Here is a 17648-nt window from a genome sequence, read left to right as displayed (position 1 = left end):
ATTTGCTGAAAGGCGCTGACACGTGGGATGCTGGCGCGCGGAGGGACAACTGTATCGGACGGCGTTGCGCAGACCGCGTTGTCGCGGTAGCGTCGCGTATCTGCCAGCATCCCGGGGAAAAGGGCGAATCCACCCGCCGAGTGGATTCGGAGTGGAAACGGGACTCCATTGAAACTGACGCCCAACAATTGGATTACAAATGGAAGAGAAGAATCGCGACCGTAGACGCCGGTACACGCGCGAGGATGGATTTCAAAGGAGAACGTGATTCCAGGTGAGAGTCGATTTGAATGAGATATGGCCGCACGATAAAGGAACCGCGCCGCTTTCCCTCCTCCTCCTCCTTCCCTCTACATCTCTCTTTCTCTCGTCGTTACCTAACGTCGACTATGTCTAACAGATATAAATCGAAAGAGGCGATTCGTGTCCAATTGCGCGAAAGCGCGGAGATAAGGAAGCGCGAGAGCCTGGAAATGGTCGAAGCAACGTTAGTCCCCACCTGATTTTGGCGTTGCCGCACCACATCTATTTCCGATAAATAGAATTTTCTACTTTTTTCTCGCCTACATTGTTTTGCTCTCGTATATTTCAGAGTATATTTTTGCCTTCTAACTCTTTTTTTTTGTTTTATATAATATTTATATATATTCGTGTTTTTATTATTATTTTCTGTGTGAAATAACATCGCGGAATTTAATGATCTGACTCGCGTTCCGCGAACCGAACTGACACCGTTAAAATATTTACAAAACGTTCACAATTGTTTCTGTTATAATATATATTTTCAACCTGCTGTGTATAGAATGCAACAAATCTCTGTTGCATTTCTTTATCACAGCAATCTGTTCGGAATCGATTTTCCTTTCAAGTCAAAGTAATAAAAAGCACGTTGAAAATGTGTACCAAAGTTTCTACGAATGTTTCGTAGGTCACAAACGAGGAGTGACAATATAAACGATGACGGCGAACGTCGCGAGACGCGCGATTACTCTCTTTGGACGAGTTTACAGATGGGCAAAATTTGGTCGCAAATGCACGATGCGTGTAAGAACGTCGTAAAACTCGCTGCCACGAGCGTCGGCCGTGTTGTGAAGGATGCACCTAAATCGGAACGTTCACAGAGAAATTCCGTCGAAGTGGCTGACGCGATGCTCGTGAAAAGCTCGTCCTCCTCGTGCGCCGGCAAAATATGCGGTGAAACGTGTCGTAAAAATTTAATGCGCTCAAAGAACGGGGAAAAAACGGAGGCGCGTCAAGAACGCGCAATCGGGAACGTGGGAAAATACCGCGAGGATACGGAGGATGCACCGATGCGGAAGAATTCGCGAGCCATTGCACCTTCTCGCCGCGATATGCAGAAGCGCGCGGATCAAAACGCCGAAAAAGAGGATGACAAAGGGTCCTGTGTGACTTACAACGGTACGATTAGCAGCGATCAATCCACCGCGCGTCTACCTGTTGCATTAAGTCATCGAAACTTATGACTTATATTTAACAAATGACGCGTACACATTTGAGTCAACTTAGTAAATGTATGTGTAAAATTTTTTTCGGAGGAAATATTTAAAAAAAAACGATAACGAAACATTCGCTTTTTTTTGTTACAATCTTTCACTGCTTTTCAATTTTGTCGGGTTTTTCGATTTTTCTGTCGTCTCTTTGTACCTGCGTCTCTCCGAATACGTGAACCATAAATATTGCGCTGTAACAAAAATGTATTTTTTATTTCAGCTAAATGAAATACAAAAAATGATGGAGAAATTTTATAGTTTCATAAATAAATACAAATTTCTGCAGATTTGCGTTGCGATAGAATGCAAATTAGCAAATTCGGTTTTTGTTGTAATCCCACGATAATTTTCCTCTTTGAAAATTTCCAAATTTATACGCATTGAAGACAAAGGATGTTTATATTCAAATTTTACATTAGCCCTTGCCCGTGCGAGAATTTGCATTTAGATACGAATGCTTGCGCAATATTCAATATCGTAAAATATTCTCTCGTTTCCCGTGTGTGTATAATTCTTGCCTTTAATATAGAAATAATAATTACTCTTTTAGAATATGAACGTGACAAATATTGGGATATCGTAGAATTTCCATTACGAAATGAAACCTTCAGCCACGATGAGGATGTACATTCTCAATCCCGTTTAAGTGAATACTTGACATACCTCGAGCACTCCACGTGCCCAGGACTCCGCAACAGAGGTGGTAGCGATAATCGGGATTTTACGACCAGAGATGAGCAGAAATCTGTGCAACGTATTCACGAGGCAAGATCGATCGAGCGTAATCAAAATTCCACTTCGGAAAATTGTATATGTCACGATAAGAGTCGAGAGACGAGCGTGCATTGCACTGATCGAAGCTCGCAGCATGTGGCCTGTTACGAACGGTTTGCAACTACCGATCGCCAAGCGATTCGCGTATCGGCTACGTCGCGAAATGATCGGCTACATCATGAGTCTCGATCGACGAACATATCCTCTCCGGAAGATAACGGACGAATGGAAACGCCCGCGACGCCTGAACAAACAAGATTTTGCGCGGAAACGGAAAGGAGCTTCACGTCGGCGGTCGTGGTTGCAGCAGTATCGTCGACGGCAACGGGTCTCACAGTTCATTCATCGCAGAACGATCCGGACAAACCGATAGCGTCTACTTCCAAATGGGGGACGACGTCGCCCGCTTCGCCGGGAAAATCACGAAGGAATTCCAGATCGCCGTTTTGCGCGACGGCTATGAAATTCTGGAGGAGGCGCTCGTCCGTCGATAATAAAACCATCGCGGCTGTGCTTAAACGGGGCAGAAGAGGCATCGGAAGAAAGGAGCTATCTAGCACGGCCGCTACTACTTACGATAGCGGAGCGAAGATTACGCAAATAGAGCCGTCTACTGTGCAAACCCCTCGAGAAGGCAATAAGAGTCGGGCCTACGTAAACGTACAAGTGCAAACACCTGACGCGATTGTTGCGAGGGTTTTATCGGAGTTTCTTCTCAGCGGCGAGAAGAAGAGGAGGGTGTTGATGAGCATAATGCTACAATCGGAATCGGGCCACGACGTGAGAGAGGTGGAAACGCAAACGTCATCGAATGACCTTACTTCCGCGGGGATCAATATGTTCGGCTATCCGGGCACACGACCTCAGAGTGCGATCGCGACCGCGTCGAGGACCGTGCAATGTTTCGTGTGCGACAAACAAGATTGCTACGAAATAAGGCGGTCAGACAGCTCGGTCACTTTAGACGAGACGTTAATCGCGGAGTATCCAGAAACGTCTGATTTGAACGATCATTTGACGGAACAAAAAGCAGCTGTCAGGATCCCCCCGTGATTTATGCACGAAAGATTTTCTTAGTAGAGCAGCTTGTACAAATAAATATGCGTCTGTCATGATATAAATAATTATTTCAAGCAGCGATACGCGAAATTTAGCGAAATTTGCGTTCGTCAGATTTTTCGTATAGATGAATCGAATCGCTTCGAGATATCGAGAATTTGGATTTTCAGTTCAACTAAATCTTAATAACCACACATACGTGTCTATTCTCGGCTATGTAAAATCGGCAAAAATGTACTCGACACGGAAATTGTATCTACGCCAAAATCCACGCTCGAACGGGAATTTTAATTATTACTAACAATGGAAAGAAAATAAGTTAATTATGAATCTCTCCTGAAAATTACAAGTTGAAAAATTACGAGGTTGCATATTGTAATATAATTTTCTTACTCAGCATGCAGCAATATTGCAATTCAGCAATTCAGCCTATTCAATATTAGCATATTCAATTAAACATATTCAATATTAACAATATTAATGCGGTGGAACTGTGTTCTATAACATTAATATTACTACGTATATCGAATAAACATACTAAGCGCAGCAAGCATGGCAAATAACGGAAACAAAATGGTTGATTGTGACATAAATTGTACTAAACAAACAGATTGTTTCGTTTACCGCAATATTCCAAATGCAACTGACGGAGGTCCATCGACGTCAAAAAGTCATAAGTCACTCAACAAGATGTTGAAACATTTAATACGCTCCACTGTGCGATTAGTACAGAGCAGAAAAAAGATATTTAATAGAAAGCAAAGTGTCGGTACGTCGTGTAAATCCGAAGAGCAAGTTGCCACGTGTAGCTCGTCGATTGTAGATAATATAATTAAACCCGAGGCAAAAGCTGTTGCTAAGCAAGAGATGATGAATGCGATCACCTCCACTACAAGATTCGACCAAGTTTTTGACGGAGCAACACACGAAAATCCTGCAGGCGTCGTAGGGCATTTTGTACGCGGCGCATCTTATCGATATGCGGAATACACGGCGAAGTGCGCGGATAACACCGTGCCGGAGTGTGGCTGCGGTCCGCTGCGTATCGGGACTCAAAGCGATACCGTGGATGGGGAATTCAGTTTGAAGACAAGCCCCGACGCTTTCGCGAAAGCATGCGAAGAGAGGCGGCACGCGGACTTTATTCTCGAGGAAATTGCAAAAGTCTCTGACGATTTGATGGAGAAAGCGCGTCTCGTTTCCGCGAAGGAGCAGGCTTCGATCCTCGCGTCCGTATCGGTGTCGTCGGCGGGATATGAGATGGGGGAGGAAACATTCGAGAGCCCGCAACCATTAATATCTTCGATCGTTTGCGGGGAGGAAAAACCAACTGCCGCAGTAATGCAACCAGAGACACTCACGAATACGCAACTAGTGTTTTGCTCGAGTCGCTTTGCGCCGGCATTACGAAAGTTTTCGGCGTGCTTGGGTAAATCGTTGAGCATTTCGGATAGCCAAGTAATTTCACCGGCAAAATGTTTAAGGAGGACTGAGCACGCGCGAACAGTATCGGTCATGTATCCGGAAAGAGACGATGTTCTGGATGCTGCAGTTACTACTGTTGCCGAGGAAAAGAATATAGAAGAATCATCGAAGAAAATTTCTCTAGGACGAACGTCAGACAAACGTGCTGCTGTTGACAAGACAAACTGTGCCACTGTAATTAGAAAGTGTATACCGAAGCTAAGAAAGAAAGTTTCCACCTCTTTAGATTTAAATCAGCAAAACGACATTCAAATCACTGCTTCAAAACGAGAAACTCTCTTCAGTCAAGAAGCTACTACCGTAAAAAATGGCATCGTTGATTCCTCTATCAAAACTTCGCAGGTAAGAGACGAATCCATGAAAGTAGTCATAGCCAAGGATATTCTTCAGGAATCGGTGCCGTGCGGCAGGCCAAAATATCGCGCCAAATATCGCATTGACGCGTCTATGACGAAAGAGAGAAAAATGCCGCAGTTTAAGAAAACATGCACACCCAAGGATACCAAGAAACTTCCGAAATGCGAGCGTCTCTTCTTGCCCTTACCTGAAACGATAAAGTGTTCTAGATCTTTAAATTACCTTAAAAGACCGGCAATACAGATGTATCAAGATTGTCGTGGCAAACCGCTAGGATACCCACAGCCAATGAGACATTGCGAAGATCTAATACCGAGCGACGTCTGTCTCGGAAGACCCAAATATTGCGTTTGGCCCACTCCATGCTTTGGCTCGCGGAACGAAGTTACACGGGATGCTACTTTAAGCCACGCTCATTGCGCTTTCCCGCAAGATTCGTGTGCAATCGAATACCGTAGCAGTTGTCACTCGCTGGTTAATAACCACGCCTCGTCCAGATATTGCAACATCAGTGACTGCGCAAAACGTTGGGCAACATGTGAAAATTTATTATGTATCAATACGTATTGGAAGAACGACGCAAAATATTGTTATCCGCATCTAAATAATATTGACAACATTTGTACGGGATATTATCATTGGAATGACAATTGTCCAGTATGGAACAATCAACACTGTGGCAGGGATCGATCATATTACTGGACAAAGGGAAATTTATATTTCACGCATCCATGGCCATCGGAGCATTTGTTGCGATATAATTGATATTGACAATAGCAACATGCGATATTTAACTTCGCTGAATAATTCGGAATCAATCGTACAATCGGAGGTACAAAATTAACGCGCCGCTTTTTGCCGCTTATGTATAATTTTTTATACAAATTTACGATGCAAGGTCGGGCGAGGTCGCTATGGGGACTGAGCGAATTAAAATGGATAAATACGCGACGTAATCTGTACCGCAGCCTGTGATGTACGTCAATCCTAATTACACTTCACAGTACATACTAATTTCAGTTATTAACTGGTATGTGCGAATAGCCATAAAGTTTTGCGTCCTGTCCAACGCGCACGCATATTAATAATTAAAATTAATAACGCGCTAAATATAGTCGCGATATAGATGCGACAGTCGACGCATTGATGCCGGACAACAAGACAACGTATAATATCACACGATATATTAATGCGGACAGAGTGATTATGGTGTTTGCACAGCAGTTTGTTATTACTCATTATGATAATTACTTTATGATTATTCACTAATAACGAATTAGCTCGAATTTGCATTTCGAGGACCGGCAAAAATGAAGAGAAATGCCTCTGCATCGCAAGAAAACGTCTATTACGGAAAAATTGCCAGTCGCAAGAGAACCGAAACAGACGCGAGATCGTCTGATCGCTTTTTCATCCGCTCGCGAAGCTACTCAGCTCGGGGAAATGTCCGCGGACAAGAAGAAGCCGCCGCAAACGCGAGAGGCCGTTACCGTTTTCGCAAGAAACGCCAAACAGTGTCGAAAAGAGCTTGCAGGCAGCCGGGAAACTTTGCATCAAGTCGGATCCCGGCGGGGACGTCGTCATATCTTTAAGCGGCCTTCGCGGTTGGCGATTGCGGCGGAAGGAATTTCGCGCAAGTTCGTCGAAGTTCCTTGGTAGCCCACCTGCCGGATGCAAAGGCCGAAAATCTGGTCTGGAGAGCAAAAGCATATCTCAGCAGCGTGTTTCCTCTCGTTATCTATTCACGGGCGATCAGAAAGGTATACTGTGGTTAATTCATTTTAGTTAAAACTAATTTTATTAAGGAAAGGAAATTGAATATATAATAGCGAAATCTCTAACTGAGAATTTATTATCTAAGAGTTGACGGAGATAGAACAATGTATTTAATTATTTATCATTCATCTTCAGTAGATCTGTTATACGGATAATCATTCGAAGCATGTGACATGCGAGAAGATAGTTCGGAAGAATTTTGCATCTCTTAAACAATCTTTATATTGGAAGTACGAGACGAAAACTCGGTCGAAGTTTATGGCAATCTGCTTGGCGAATTCTCTGGGTATAATAGAGAGAATAAGAGAAGAGTCGAAGGTACTCAAGGAATAAGTGCATCTTGAACCACACAGGCAGTGTTAGGACACGCTTGCCGCTGTCATAAGCATTTCAGTCGTGTAACGGGTAGCTTTATGCAGTGGCAAGACTTAACGTCGTCCTGGTGGATGTATCAGACAGGCGGCGTCGGAAGATTTACTATTCAACTTCGACATCGTACGGCACGAAACTTCGCCCGCGAGGCGAAGGAAGTACGATATCCTTCGACAGAACGGCGCGCCCATGCGCCGCCTTTCACGCTAAGTACTGCATTCGAGAACGCTGATGTCGGCGACGGCACTGGAGGTCGCCGGTAACGGAGTTGCTCTACAGGCAACGATAATGACAGCGTCGAAGGCGAGGAACTGGCGGAGCTGCAACCGCGCTGAATTGCGCGAAGTAACAGCGAGGAAACTTCGTAACATCAGGCTCCGCGAAGACCATGAAGGCACACTTCCTCGATAGGAGATTCCAGTGTAGAAGAGTCGAGGAGGGTACGAAGGCTCCCACATAATGCCCCTCGACGTCTCTATCCGTCGCCTTATCACGCTAAGTTGATTAAACACAGGCGACAACACGCGTCCCCCTCTGCCCGCAATCCCCTCCCACCGTCGTTGTTGTTACTGTTGTGCCTGTGTACCATGTCCCGCCAGCTCGCAACCCGTGGCCATGGCATCCACCTCGGGTCTGACCCACCTCCGTGCTCCGTGCAATCTGCCGCCGTGTAATCCGCCGGCGTGTAAACCACCCTCATGTAAACCGTCCCCGTGTAAATCACCGCCGTGTCCAGCGGCCTGTCCGCCGCCGCCGTTGTACGACGCGTCTCCGTGTTCAACGTCTTTGGACCGTCCAATTCCGACCAAGAACCAGCCCCCGTATTTCCAGGCAACAACTCCGTGTTCGATAGTCTCGTGCCATTCGCGAGAAACACGCGCGACTCGCGATGAAAGACGGGACTACATCAATGACGGTGAAAGGGCTGCTCGTTAATTTGGCTAAAGTTAAACGCGGATTGTTGCCGCGGAGAGATCTTCCTTGCAAGTGAGTTATACAATTTAACAATCTCATCCTTATAACTGCTACAACAATGCTTTATAGCTGTTTACGGCGCAGTTATATAATAATATTGCTTGGTCTCGCTCTTGCTTAAACATTCTTAATAATGTTACATTTGGGATTGTGCTTCTTCCTTTCTCTCGTTTCTTTTTCATTTCAATGTTTCATTATTAATCTTTCATTATCAATATTTTAATTGCACTAAATTTTATTATCCAATTATCCCTTTCGTGTATATTGTTCCAGAATACATTCTTTCTCTATTCTCTTTATCTCTATGTGTGTAACGCATGCGTGAAATGTAATGTCACGTACATACGCTTAACTTTTGCTAATACATGGAATAAAGGTTCGATCTACAAGAGCCTTTTCTCTTGCGGAGGATGTTACGGTCAATCGTTCGGAAAGACCGATGTACAGTTGCGCAAGTTCCGGTAGCGAAACGGGCTGCTTGCCGAGAAACATCGGTTTGGAACGCTGCGGCGTCGGAAATCCGAGTTGCGGAGGATGTTGCTAATGATTCACCGCTTTAAAGATCCCATGCTCGGTGCAACATCCAAGAAATTAATAAGTAAAGGCAATTTCCCGATGCAATTAGTGAATTTATCGCTTCCGTAATTTACTTGGTTAAGCAGGAGGTTTAATTTGTCCCGCTCGACGTAAACCGCCAATGTTTTCTTAAAGATAATGACAATTACTATAATCTAACTTGGATTAATATTTGGCAGCGGCATGTAAAATTATCGCGCAATATGTGGAACGTTAAGGATGAGATTGTTAAATTGTTTAACGAACAACGGGCACGGGCCGAAACGCGTGCTCGGCATCTCGGAATTATCCGCCTTCGAGTATCTTATAAAGCCACGCATCCGGATTTATCGAATAATCAGCTATCGAATCGGTTGAGAAAACAGAGTATAGATCCTGACGAGATCCACGCGGAGCATCATCGGCAGCTCGCCTGCGAGAACGAACTTGCGCGGATTCTACGTAATCTCGACGTCAGTTATCGGATTATGAAAAGGTAATGTGCTTTACGAACGAGTTACTTTGTAAGTTAACGAACCTGCCGTTACCGTAGGGCTTTTTCTTTTCGAAGTGGAAAATCCGCGACATAATTTCCAGAGGTCGATGCTCCAGTTTATGAAATTCACAAGCAACGTTGTTAATTAACTGAATTCAAATTGTACTGTGGTCGAATACAGAATAGGTGACGCGAGTAAATGCGCAGATTTGGGCGGACTTGGTGATCGCGGTCGGCGGGGACGGCACCTTTCTCTCAGCCTCGAAGCTGATAAGATGCAACAAAACGCCGATACTCGGGATTAATCCGCATCCCGGAGCTAACAACACCTTCGCACTGCCGATCAAGCGTAGCGCGGACGTCGAGAGGCTATTCGAAAAGTTGCGTGCACGGGATTACACTGTCTTGATGAGAAGTCGTATACGTACGACAATGACTGGAGAAGGACTCTATCGACAGCCCTTTCGCGTGCAGGAAAAGGGTCGTGTACAAGGCGAGAAAAGAGTCGAGTGAGTAGATCGGCCTATAGTTCCTTTTCTAGGGGCTAGTGGAAACGCTTAACATAATTTCCTCCGCTTTATATTTAAGTCAGCGTATTCCGCTAAGGAAAACTTGCGTCGAAAAAATTTTCCTCTTGAAGGAAAATCCGTGTCATAACGTCATTTACCTCGCCTTTCTCACGCAGGATTGTATTTCACGTTTTATCTGGCAAATTTCTCAGTATTCCTCTTGGAGATGCAGTCGTCATTTTCACTCGGGTCGTGGAAGCGAGTTGGAGTACGTTATAGAATAATAGTATTAATAAATCAGGCGTGCCAAGGGCGAATAGAGCCGAATAAAGCGAGAAAGGACTTACGAGGTACGGCAGGCGTCTCCTTTATTCGCGAATGCCTGAAATGGAAATTTCTTCGGGGCAGCATTAACGTAACACAAAAAGATAAGGGCTTGAATGCTTTTTGATAGTCGGAGAATGGTTTTGCGAGCGCTGGCTGCTGAGCGAAATGAGAAGTAACAGGGTTGACGGGGCGGAGACGCACGCGTTCGCCGCCGCGTGCGGGAAACCGGCGCGAGAAATGTACCGTGTAATTCCGCGTTAGATAGAGGAGCATTAAAGCGCTGCTCGCGAGAATGACGTTCCGCGCTAAACTTTTATTTACCGGCTATTCCCGCGGCGCTAAGTCTAAAGTTGAAATAAGCAGCTGGGTATCGCCGACCCGGCGCCTCCGCGAGGACGCTACAGTGGATCTTCATTGCTCCGGCCCGGCCCGGTCCTTTCCTCGCAACCGAAGTTCCGAACTACAGCTTATGCGCGTTATAACTTCGGTAGTTATAACTTGTAAATTACAAGGCCCGCGTAGTTACGACTTGCGCAAGGAGGCCGTAACTTCTGAATTCGCGCGAATTTTACGGGGGTAAACGCGACGCAATGCGGTGGAGCTTCTTAAGCTCGTAATCTGTCGATTAACCGGGAAAAAAATGTCGCGGGGGATTAGTCCCGACGATTGTGTTTAATTGGATATTTCCGGCAGGGGAAAACAATTTAACCATCGCACATTTGATATTCCATTACGTCCCTGTGTAATCTCCCTTCCTCTCGTAAACTCTCGCGTCTCATTAATTCCTTTCGAGTCTCGCGACGTCTCTGCAAAGGCGCGCGCTAAACAAATGAAATCTTCGCAGCGCACTCATGAGATCCACTCAGAGGAAAATAGCGGATGCCCTGCAGCCCCGCCTGAGAATTTTACCCTGGCTGGCATTAAATGAGGTTACATCCGACGTAAAGCGTTTCTACGCCGGTGCCGATCGATAACGCTCATCACGCGCTTCCAGGTGTTCATGGCCGAATTTTTACCGCCGATCCTGGTGGCGATTCAGGTCGACGACGAGGAGAGGTTCACGATCCGTTCCTGCGTCTGCACAGGCTCAGGCCCTCGGTCCTGGTTCAGGACGATGAATTTGCAGACTGCCGAAACCGTTCAAACGCTCGCGGCCATGGCAACTGGTAGGCAACTCGACGAGAAAGAAACCTGCAAAGTGCTGTACAAGTATCACAGTAACCTCCTGTTCCCGCCAGGTAGCGCAAGCACAAACTCAAAGTGTCTGCCGAATCCTCAATGACGTTTCTCCGAGTAGTCATTGGAGATTCACGATGAAGGATACTACACCCACAGAAAATATTTCCGGGTCCAATGCTATTACACTTCAATGCATCATAAAATAGGATCGATATAGCGCCAATCATATTTATTAAAGAGAAAGAAATATTAATAGAATAGAATTCTAGAATAAAATGATAGTATGTGTCGTCTTTTGTTTAATATCGTGGTGCCAACTTCGTACGTTGTAAGCTGGAGGGACACTTTATTCTAAACGTAAGAATATATGAACTTACATTTATATAAGTTACTCTTGTCTCAATATAGTAGGTCAATCTTTTTTTAATTCGACAGAGGAGAATAAGAATTAATGATTTTATTTTGATATTGTCTTAGTTTTATACTAAATGAGGTTGTGAGAAATATAAATGCGTCAAGAATACTTTTTGTCTCGGTAACAGAAATCCTTTCTGGGGGTGTAGGCTGATGGGGATATAACAAGAAAACATTAAGTTACGATTACTCAAATGTCGAATGTTTGCGTTACAGAAACTTTAAACATACATGATATATGAGATGTCTTGAAATTCGCTCTGGCCGACGCTTATTTCGAACAAGCGAATGTGCTGCGGAATTAAAGTCAAGTCGATGGGCTTTGACGCCGGCCTCGTTCTAGATGGCAGCGTGTCTTTACCCTTCAACGACGGTGGCACCGCGTCCTTCGAGATCCGACCTGAATACTCGTTGCAAAATATTATCCTGCGCTAAATATCACTGTAACTCCACCCCCGTTGCGCAATAAAACTACTTCTCGCTCGTTAGTAATTTCTGTCCCTGTCACGACAGAACAATCATACAAAGGGTCTCAGCTTTCAGTCGGAAAGAAGCAAAGGGGTAACTTCTTTCAGCACACCTTGCTGAATCTCGCACGACGCAGTACCGACGGACTAAGAGATCCTCTCGAGCCTATAGATTTATTTGTTACGTCTGAGCGACGAATGGCTCGTTACGTTTTGTTTTTTCAGCGGCGAGTGGTGCGGACCACTCCCTTTTTCCGGGACGAGATCTACGAGGTGAGACCCCCTTCGCGATCTCTCGTTGCCCGTTTCCTTCTTTAGTACGCGACCGACCAAGCCTCGCCCCGGACTTCCATTAACCCCGTAATTTCGGTTTTCACCGAACCGCAGACACTCCTCGCGCGCCCCCCGTTCTATCTCGATGTTTCACAGAGCGAGCGCCCACCTATCTACCTATCCAGCTTTCGTCTAAGTGCACCGTTGCGCTCGGAGCAAAAGTTGTGGGTGCTCGAAACACGAGATACCTCACAAAGCCCTTAGGTGGCCAGGTGGACGCCGACGTTTTCGGGTGCAGCGTCGCGTAAAGTAGTGGTAAAAGAGTTGCGAAGACGTAAAAGTCGTGACCCACGTCCGCTTCGTACCGGGAAACTTTAGTTTCGCTGAGACGACCGTCTTTCGAGGCCAATTGCGCCTCGGAAGAATTTCAACAGCAGTATTTTTCAATCGTTCGTATCGCCCGTATAAATTGCTACGTTGAGACAAAAGGAATCGGGGATCCACTCGGACCGTCCGTCGGAGATAAGATCTCGGCTTCTCTCGCGACTACTTCTACGCGAACGCCGTTCTGACATGTTTCGAATGCCAACGGATATGCGACTCTTTAAATGTTTATCACTCCGTATATTTCTCTATCTACTCATACGGTCCATTCTGTTTTAGTAGTAATTGTCACGAGCACACACACTTGGGGGTGCGAGGGGGGGGGGGGTAAACACGATATTAAACGGTCTGAAGTGGGCTACCCAATCGGATTTCGGTGAACGGCCGAGCCATTCTCATTAATCCTTGCGAAAGCCCCAATCTGTAAGAACAATGGTCATCCATCCCAGACAGCCTCATGGAGGACAAACAAATGTACGGGTAACCGGGAATAACGGGCGATCCTTTGTACTTCGTAATTGAACGTCGTCGTCTTCCGTCCAAGTTTTCGACGATGTCATCTCGACGGGGGATTAGAGGAAACGGGTGGGATAAAACCGCCGCGAATTTTATAACGTTCGCGGCTATTGTCCATATAGTTTTCAATCGTGCGTCAAGTTTCCGTACACTGGCGTGCGCGCGCATTTTGTATCGCGCGCCTCATCTTTATTTTAAAAAACAATGCCCGCCACAGCGGCGACGCCGAGGCAGCAAATACGGCTTTGGTATCGCCGACACAATATCGGCTCGTTATCGATATCACGTAGCATAATTAATTAATAATTCTCTCGATATTACCGCGTAATAATGATTTAAAACGAACGCGCACAATAGAATGCTTTAACAATCAGTGATGCGTCATTACGATTATAAACATATTAATGAAGCAAAGCGTTAACGCGGGATTATCGCTCGCGGCGCGCGGAGGGGACGCGGAGGATCCTCGCGGCGGCGCTCGGTTTACGCCGCGCGCGGGCGCGGTTACGCAAACGCGATACGCGCGCGATATGTATACGCGTGTTTATAAAATAAATAATACTTTCGGTGCATATATATATTCGATGTGTTCACGCGTGTAGGCAAACTCGCGCCGCGCCGCGCCGCGCCGCGCGTGCTGCGTAATCGCAAAAATCAATATTATCGCCGCGGATTCGCGGGTCGCGCATCACCACCGCCGCCGCGAACCTCGACATCCGAATCCGGCCGAAATCGCGCCGCTCTTCCTCCCGTTGCCGTTGGCCTTCGAGCCGTATAAATTCGTCAACCGATGACCGGTTCGCGGCTATTTTACCCTTATCCGAAGATTTAGCTTCCTTCGAACCGGACCGGCGGCGGTAATAGCGGTTCGCGAGATTTATTAGCGGATTCATGGGCGGGACGTTAATTCGAGGAGGAGCTCGAGCGGTCGGGGAATCGGCGTCGGGCGAAATGGCGAACGGGAAAGAAGAATGAGAAGACGGGAAACGCGCGGGTAACCGATGCAAGCGGCGGGAACCACGAGAGGGTTGCGGCGGCACGGGGGAGAGGACCAGCGAAGCGGCGCTACGCACGTAAAGCCGGGGACCGATGAGAGGCGGATTCGCGGATGTGCCTTTTTGCGTGGCAACGCAAACGCTGCCTCTCCTTTTTTTCCTCCGGCTTTAATCCCCCGCACCAGTTGTAATTTGATCCGCCTTTGTAACGACCGCTGCCGCCCGCGCGCCGCGTGCATCCATCCGCTTCCGCTTTACGCGCGGAAAAACATCGCGCGCGTGCGCGCGTACGCGCGCGCTGGTGACCGCCGCAAAGCGTAGGCGGAATAATGACGGTTAATGAAAATATAAAAGGGCTAACGCGGCCTGTTTCTCCCTGTCGCGCAGAGCCGCGACCGCGACACGAAGTGGCGAACAAGCGGGGAATAACGGCGGCGATTAATCGTTGCGTCTAATGCTCTCTGATCGATCCACTTTGTCATTCGGCTCTCTCGCGCTTTCGTTCGAGATGCGTAAAAATGGCCGCATCGTTGAGGTAGTCGTGGACCATTTGCGCCGTCGCTTTATCGATACCGAGGGTGACGATACCCTTCCGTTATCGTCGTAGCGAAAAAATAAATTGGATCGTAAACGGTAAGAAATTTTTCAGGAGAGTTTCTCTCTCTCTTTCTCTCTCTCTCTCTCTTTCCGCCGCCGAATACAGTTTTCTTCCCGCCGCCGACACAATTCGCATTACCAAACGATTTAGTTCGGCATATTTTAACAAAATTATTTTGTTATTACAAGGAAATTTTGATTTATACAACAAATTATTTTTCCTAGTGCGACTATCCTTTCCATTTAATCCACGATCTCGCGCCGCGCGCCCTTGGCAAGTCAATCCGATGGGACATTCCACGTCGCGTTTCCCCGGGCGTATAAACGAGCTTCATCGTCAAATTTGCTTAGCGTATCAAGAGCCGCCACGTGCACGCTCGGCTGCCTGCCTACATTTTAAGGCTCATACCCCGCGGAGATTTTTCAACTGTGAAAAACGAGCGTAACGTGCGCTTTATAGTCGCCGGGGTTACGTGCAAACGTCGCGTCTCACGGGCTTCATAATTAGGTGATAACTTATCGGGGAGGCGCTTACCGCCGCCGCCGTCGTCGCCGTCGCCGCCGCCGCCGCCGGGAGTTATCCCGGCCGTCGCGACACCCCGTCGACGGAAGCGGAAAGGCGGACAAAAAGGCGGAAGCGGCCATCGAAAGACGAAGCGAGCGTGGTTTATTTCCCGGCGAATTTCGCCCGGCAATTTGCCGAGGCGACAATTTCGAGTTTCCCTTCCGGTCGCTCTCCGTCTTTCCTCCGCGGGAGAAATATCAGAGGGAGACTCAATTACGCGATCGCGAATATATTTTTATACGCCATCGATATCCCGAACGATATTCGATATGGCTCATTTCGTTGCCCCAGAATCGCGGCGAAGCATTCTCTCTTCATCTCCTCCTCTCTACGATGCTCCTCCTCTTTTATATGAGCGCGTATAATTATCGCGTCACGCGGATGCACCCCTCGCCCCCTTCCCTCTCTCTCCCTGTATCTCCCCATCTCTCCGTGTCTCTCCGTGTCTCTCCCCGTCTCTCCGTGTCTCTCCCTGTCTCTCCCCGTCTCTCCGTGTCTCTCCTCGTCTCTCCCCGTCTCTCCGTGTCTCTCCTCGTGTCTCTCCGTGTCTCTCCTCGTTTCTCCTCGTCTTTCCCCGTCTCTCTCCGTCTCTCCCCGTCTCTCCCCGTTTCTCCCCATCTCTCCGTGTCTTTCTCTCTTGCCACGAACGTTGCTGCCAACGAGACGAACTTCTGATTTTATTGGTACGGCGAGTTGTGCAGGAGCCGCGAGGCGAAAGGAACCGGAGATTGTCGCGCAAATGAATTTGAAGTATTGCCGCTTCGCATCTCTCTCACCTGTCTCCGGCGTGGATCGGCGCTCTTTCCAACTTTCCATTATCTTATCTTTCGTTCGTGCTTTTACTTGCGCTTTACGCGCGAAATGGTTCCGCAGGTACGATCCCTTGTCTCCTTTCGATTTCTCCTTTATGTCTTTTTTAAAATCCTCTCTCTCTCACTTGTTTTTTTTCTCTCTCTCGAGCGACCAGTTGGATCGATGCACCAAGCCGCGTTTCGAGTTCAGCGACCGTACGAATTTGCTCGATATAATAAATCGGAGAGAATCGTGAATCATGATAAAATTACTGATGGTAACGTTATCTTCCGTGGATGTCGAGCAAATGATCATCGTCTCGCGAAACTGATGACGCAGCAATGGAAGCGGGGAGGATCGTTTTAATGGGATTGCAAAACTCGTGTAGTAGCGCACGATTTTAATGCTAATTGTGGATTCTCCATTCGCGAAACACACTTTTAAAAGTGACTAACCCAGTTTGAGGGCACATTGGGGTGTAATCAGGGTACCTTTAGCTGATCAATTTCCGGAACGCTGCCGGGAAAGTCGCGTTGGCCCTTTACCCTTTGGCGAAACAGCTCGACTCTCGTTTCTCTCGCGTATCAAGAGTCCTTCCCAAGTTTCAGGCCAAGTACAATAATATTATCACTGAGTTAAGTCATCTCGCGAGCAGTAGTCGCAAAGAATTCCCATTAAAGGATTTCAAAGGATAAGACCGTGAAGGGGCGGGGGGGGGGGGGAAGATTCCGCCCGGGACTCGAGTTAAATTATCGCGAAGTGTGTTTGTTCCATTTTCTGCGCCAGCACCGCTGAGCTGAAAGGAGTGCGCAGCCTTTTGACCTGAATTCCCGAGAAGCGGCGTTTTAGCCGCATATAATGTCGCTAAATAAGGGCATTAAACAGGTTATCCCATCACGTCACGATTAAGCGGCGACGCGGCGCGATTTACAACGATTATTGGAAACTAGAGTATATATCGTTCCGTCTCGCGGGAAATATTCTGCTGGGCGAACGGGCGGGTGAGTAAAATGCAAAACTACCTTTATAAGTTAATTTTCCTTACCCGCCGGAGACTTTTACCGTTCATTTTATTACGGCCGTTCGGCCGCAATAAAACTAATCACACCCTTTAATTATCGTAATCCCGGGCATTATTCCACGCTGTTAAGCCCGACACTAATCATCCGACGTGAAGCGATTCCGTTTATCCGCTGTGAGCAGAAAACGTACGCGCTCTCGCCGCGGCAGAATGGGTCCGGCAAATGGCCAGCCGCTGGCGGACGATAGG

General features: G+C 47.1%; 3 protein-coding genes and 1 pseudogene across 3 annotated transcripts; 3 read left to right on the top strand and 1 right to left on the bottom strand.

The window, feature by feature from the left end:
- The first annotated feature begins 473 nt into the window (after positions 1-473).
- Positions 474-3338, top strand: LOC105562311. The gene is made up of 3 exons (XM_012013052.1): positions 474-487; positions 929-1467; positions 2062-3338. Exons 1-3 carry the CDS (start codon positions 474-476, stop codon positions 3336-3338), a joined length of 1830 nt encoding a protein of 609 aa, XP_011868442.1.
- Positions 3339-6496: 3158 nt separating this feature from the next.
- Positions 6497-7597, top strand: LOC105562310 (annotated as a pseudogene).
- A 303-nt stretch (positions 7598-7900) lies between these two features.
- Positions 7901-8801, bottom strand: LOC105562309 (cold and drought-regulated protein CORA-like). The gene is made up of 2 exons (XM_012013051.1): positions 8697-8801; positions 7901-8236 (listed from the first exon to the last, which is right to left on the bottom strand). The coding sequence occupies exons 1-2, from the start codon at positions 8799-8801 to the stop codon at positions 7901-7903; spliced, it is 441 nt and encodes a 146-aa protein (XP_011868441.1).
- Positions 8802-9768: 967 nt separating this feature from the next.
- LOC105562295 lies at positions 9769-12417 on the top strand. Its single transcript, XM_012013034.1, is given in 4 exon segments — positions 9769-9869; positions 11041-11125; positions 11191-11434; positions 11959-12417. Coding segments are annotated over 4 exon segments (696 nt in total). The 3' UTR covers positions 12225-12417.
- Positions 12418-17648: the final 5231 nt, after the last annotated feature.

The sequence above is a fragment of the Vollenhovia emeryi genome, unplaced genomic scaffold, assembly GCF_000949405.1.
Source record: "Vollenhovia emeryi isolate VEMERY1.0 unplaced genomic scaffold, V.emery_V1.0 DF939191.1, whole genome shotgun sequence".
Taxonomy (NCBI): Eukaryota; Metazoa; Arthropoda; class Insecta; order Hymenoptera; family Formicidae; genus Vollenhovia; species Vollenhovia emeryi.
The sequence above is the reverse complement of the archived record's forward strand: the minus strand, read 5'-3'. Positions and strand labels throughout refer to the sequence as shown.

Coding starts and splice junctions, on each gene's coding strand:
- LOC105562309 (XM_012013051.1), bottom strand. CDS start 8,801: ATGTTTCTCGGCAAGCAGCCCGTTTCGCTACCGGAACTTGCGCAACTG. Junction 8,237..8,696: donor CCGCAAGAGAAAAGGCTCTT/GTAGATCGAACC, acceptor TCATTGATGTAG/TCCCGTCTTTCATCGCGAGT.
- LOC105562311 (XM_012013052.1), top strand. Junction 1,468..2,061: donor GCGTCTACCTGTTGCATTAA/GTCATCGAAACT, acceptor TTACTCTTTTAG/AATATGAACGTGACAAATAT.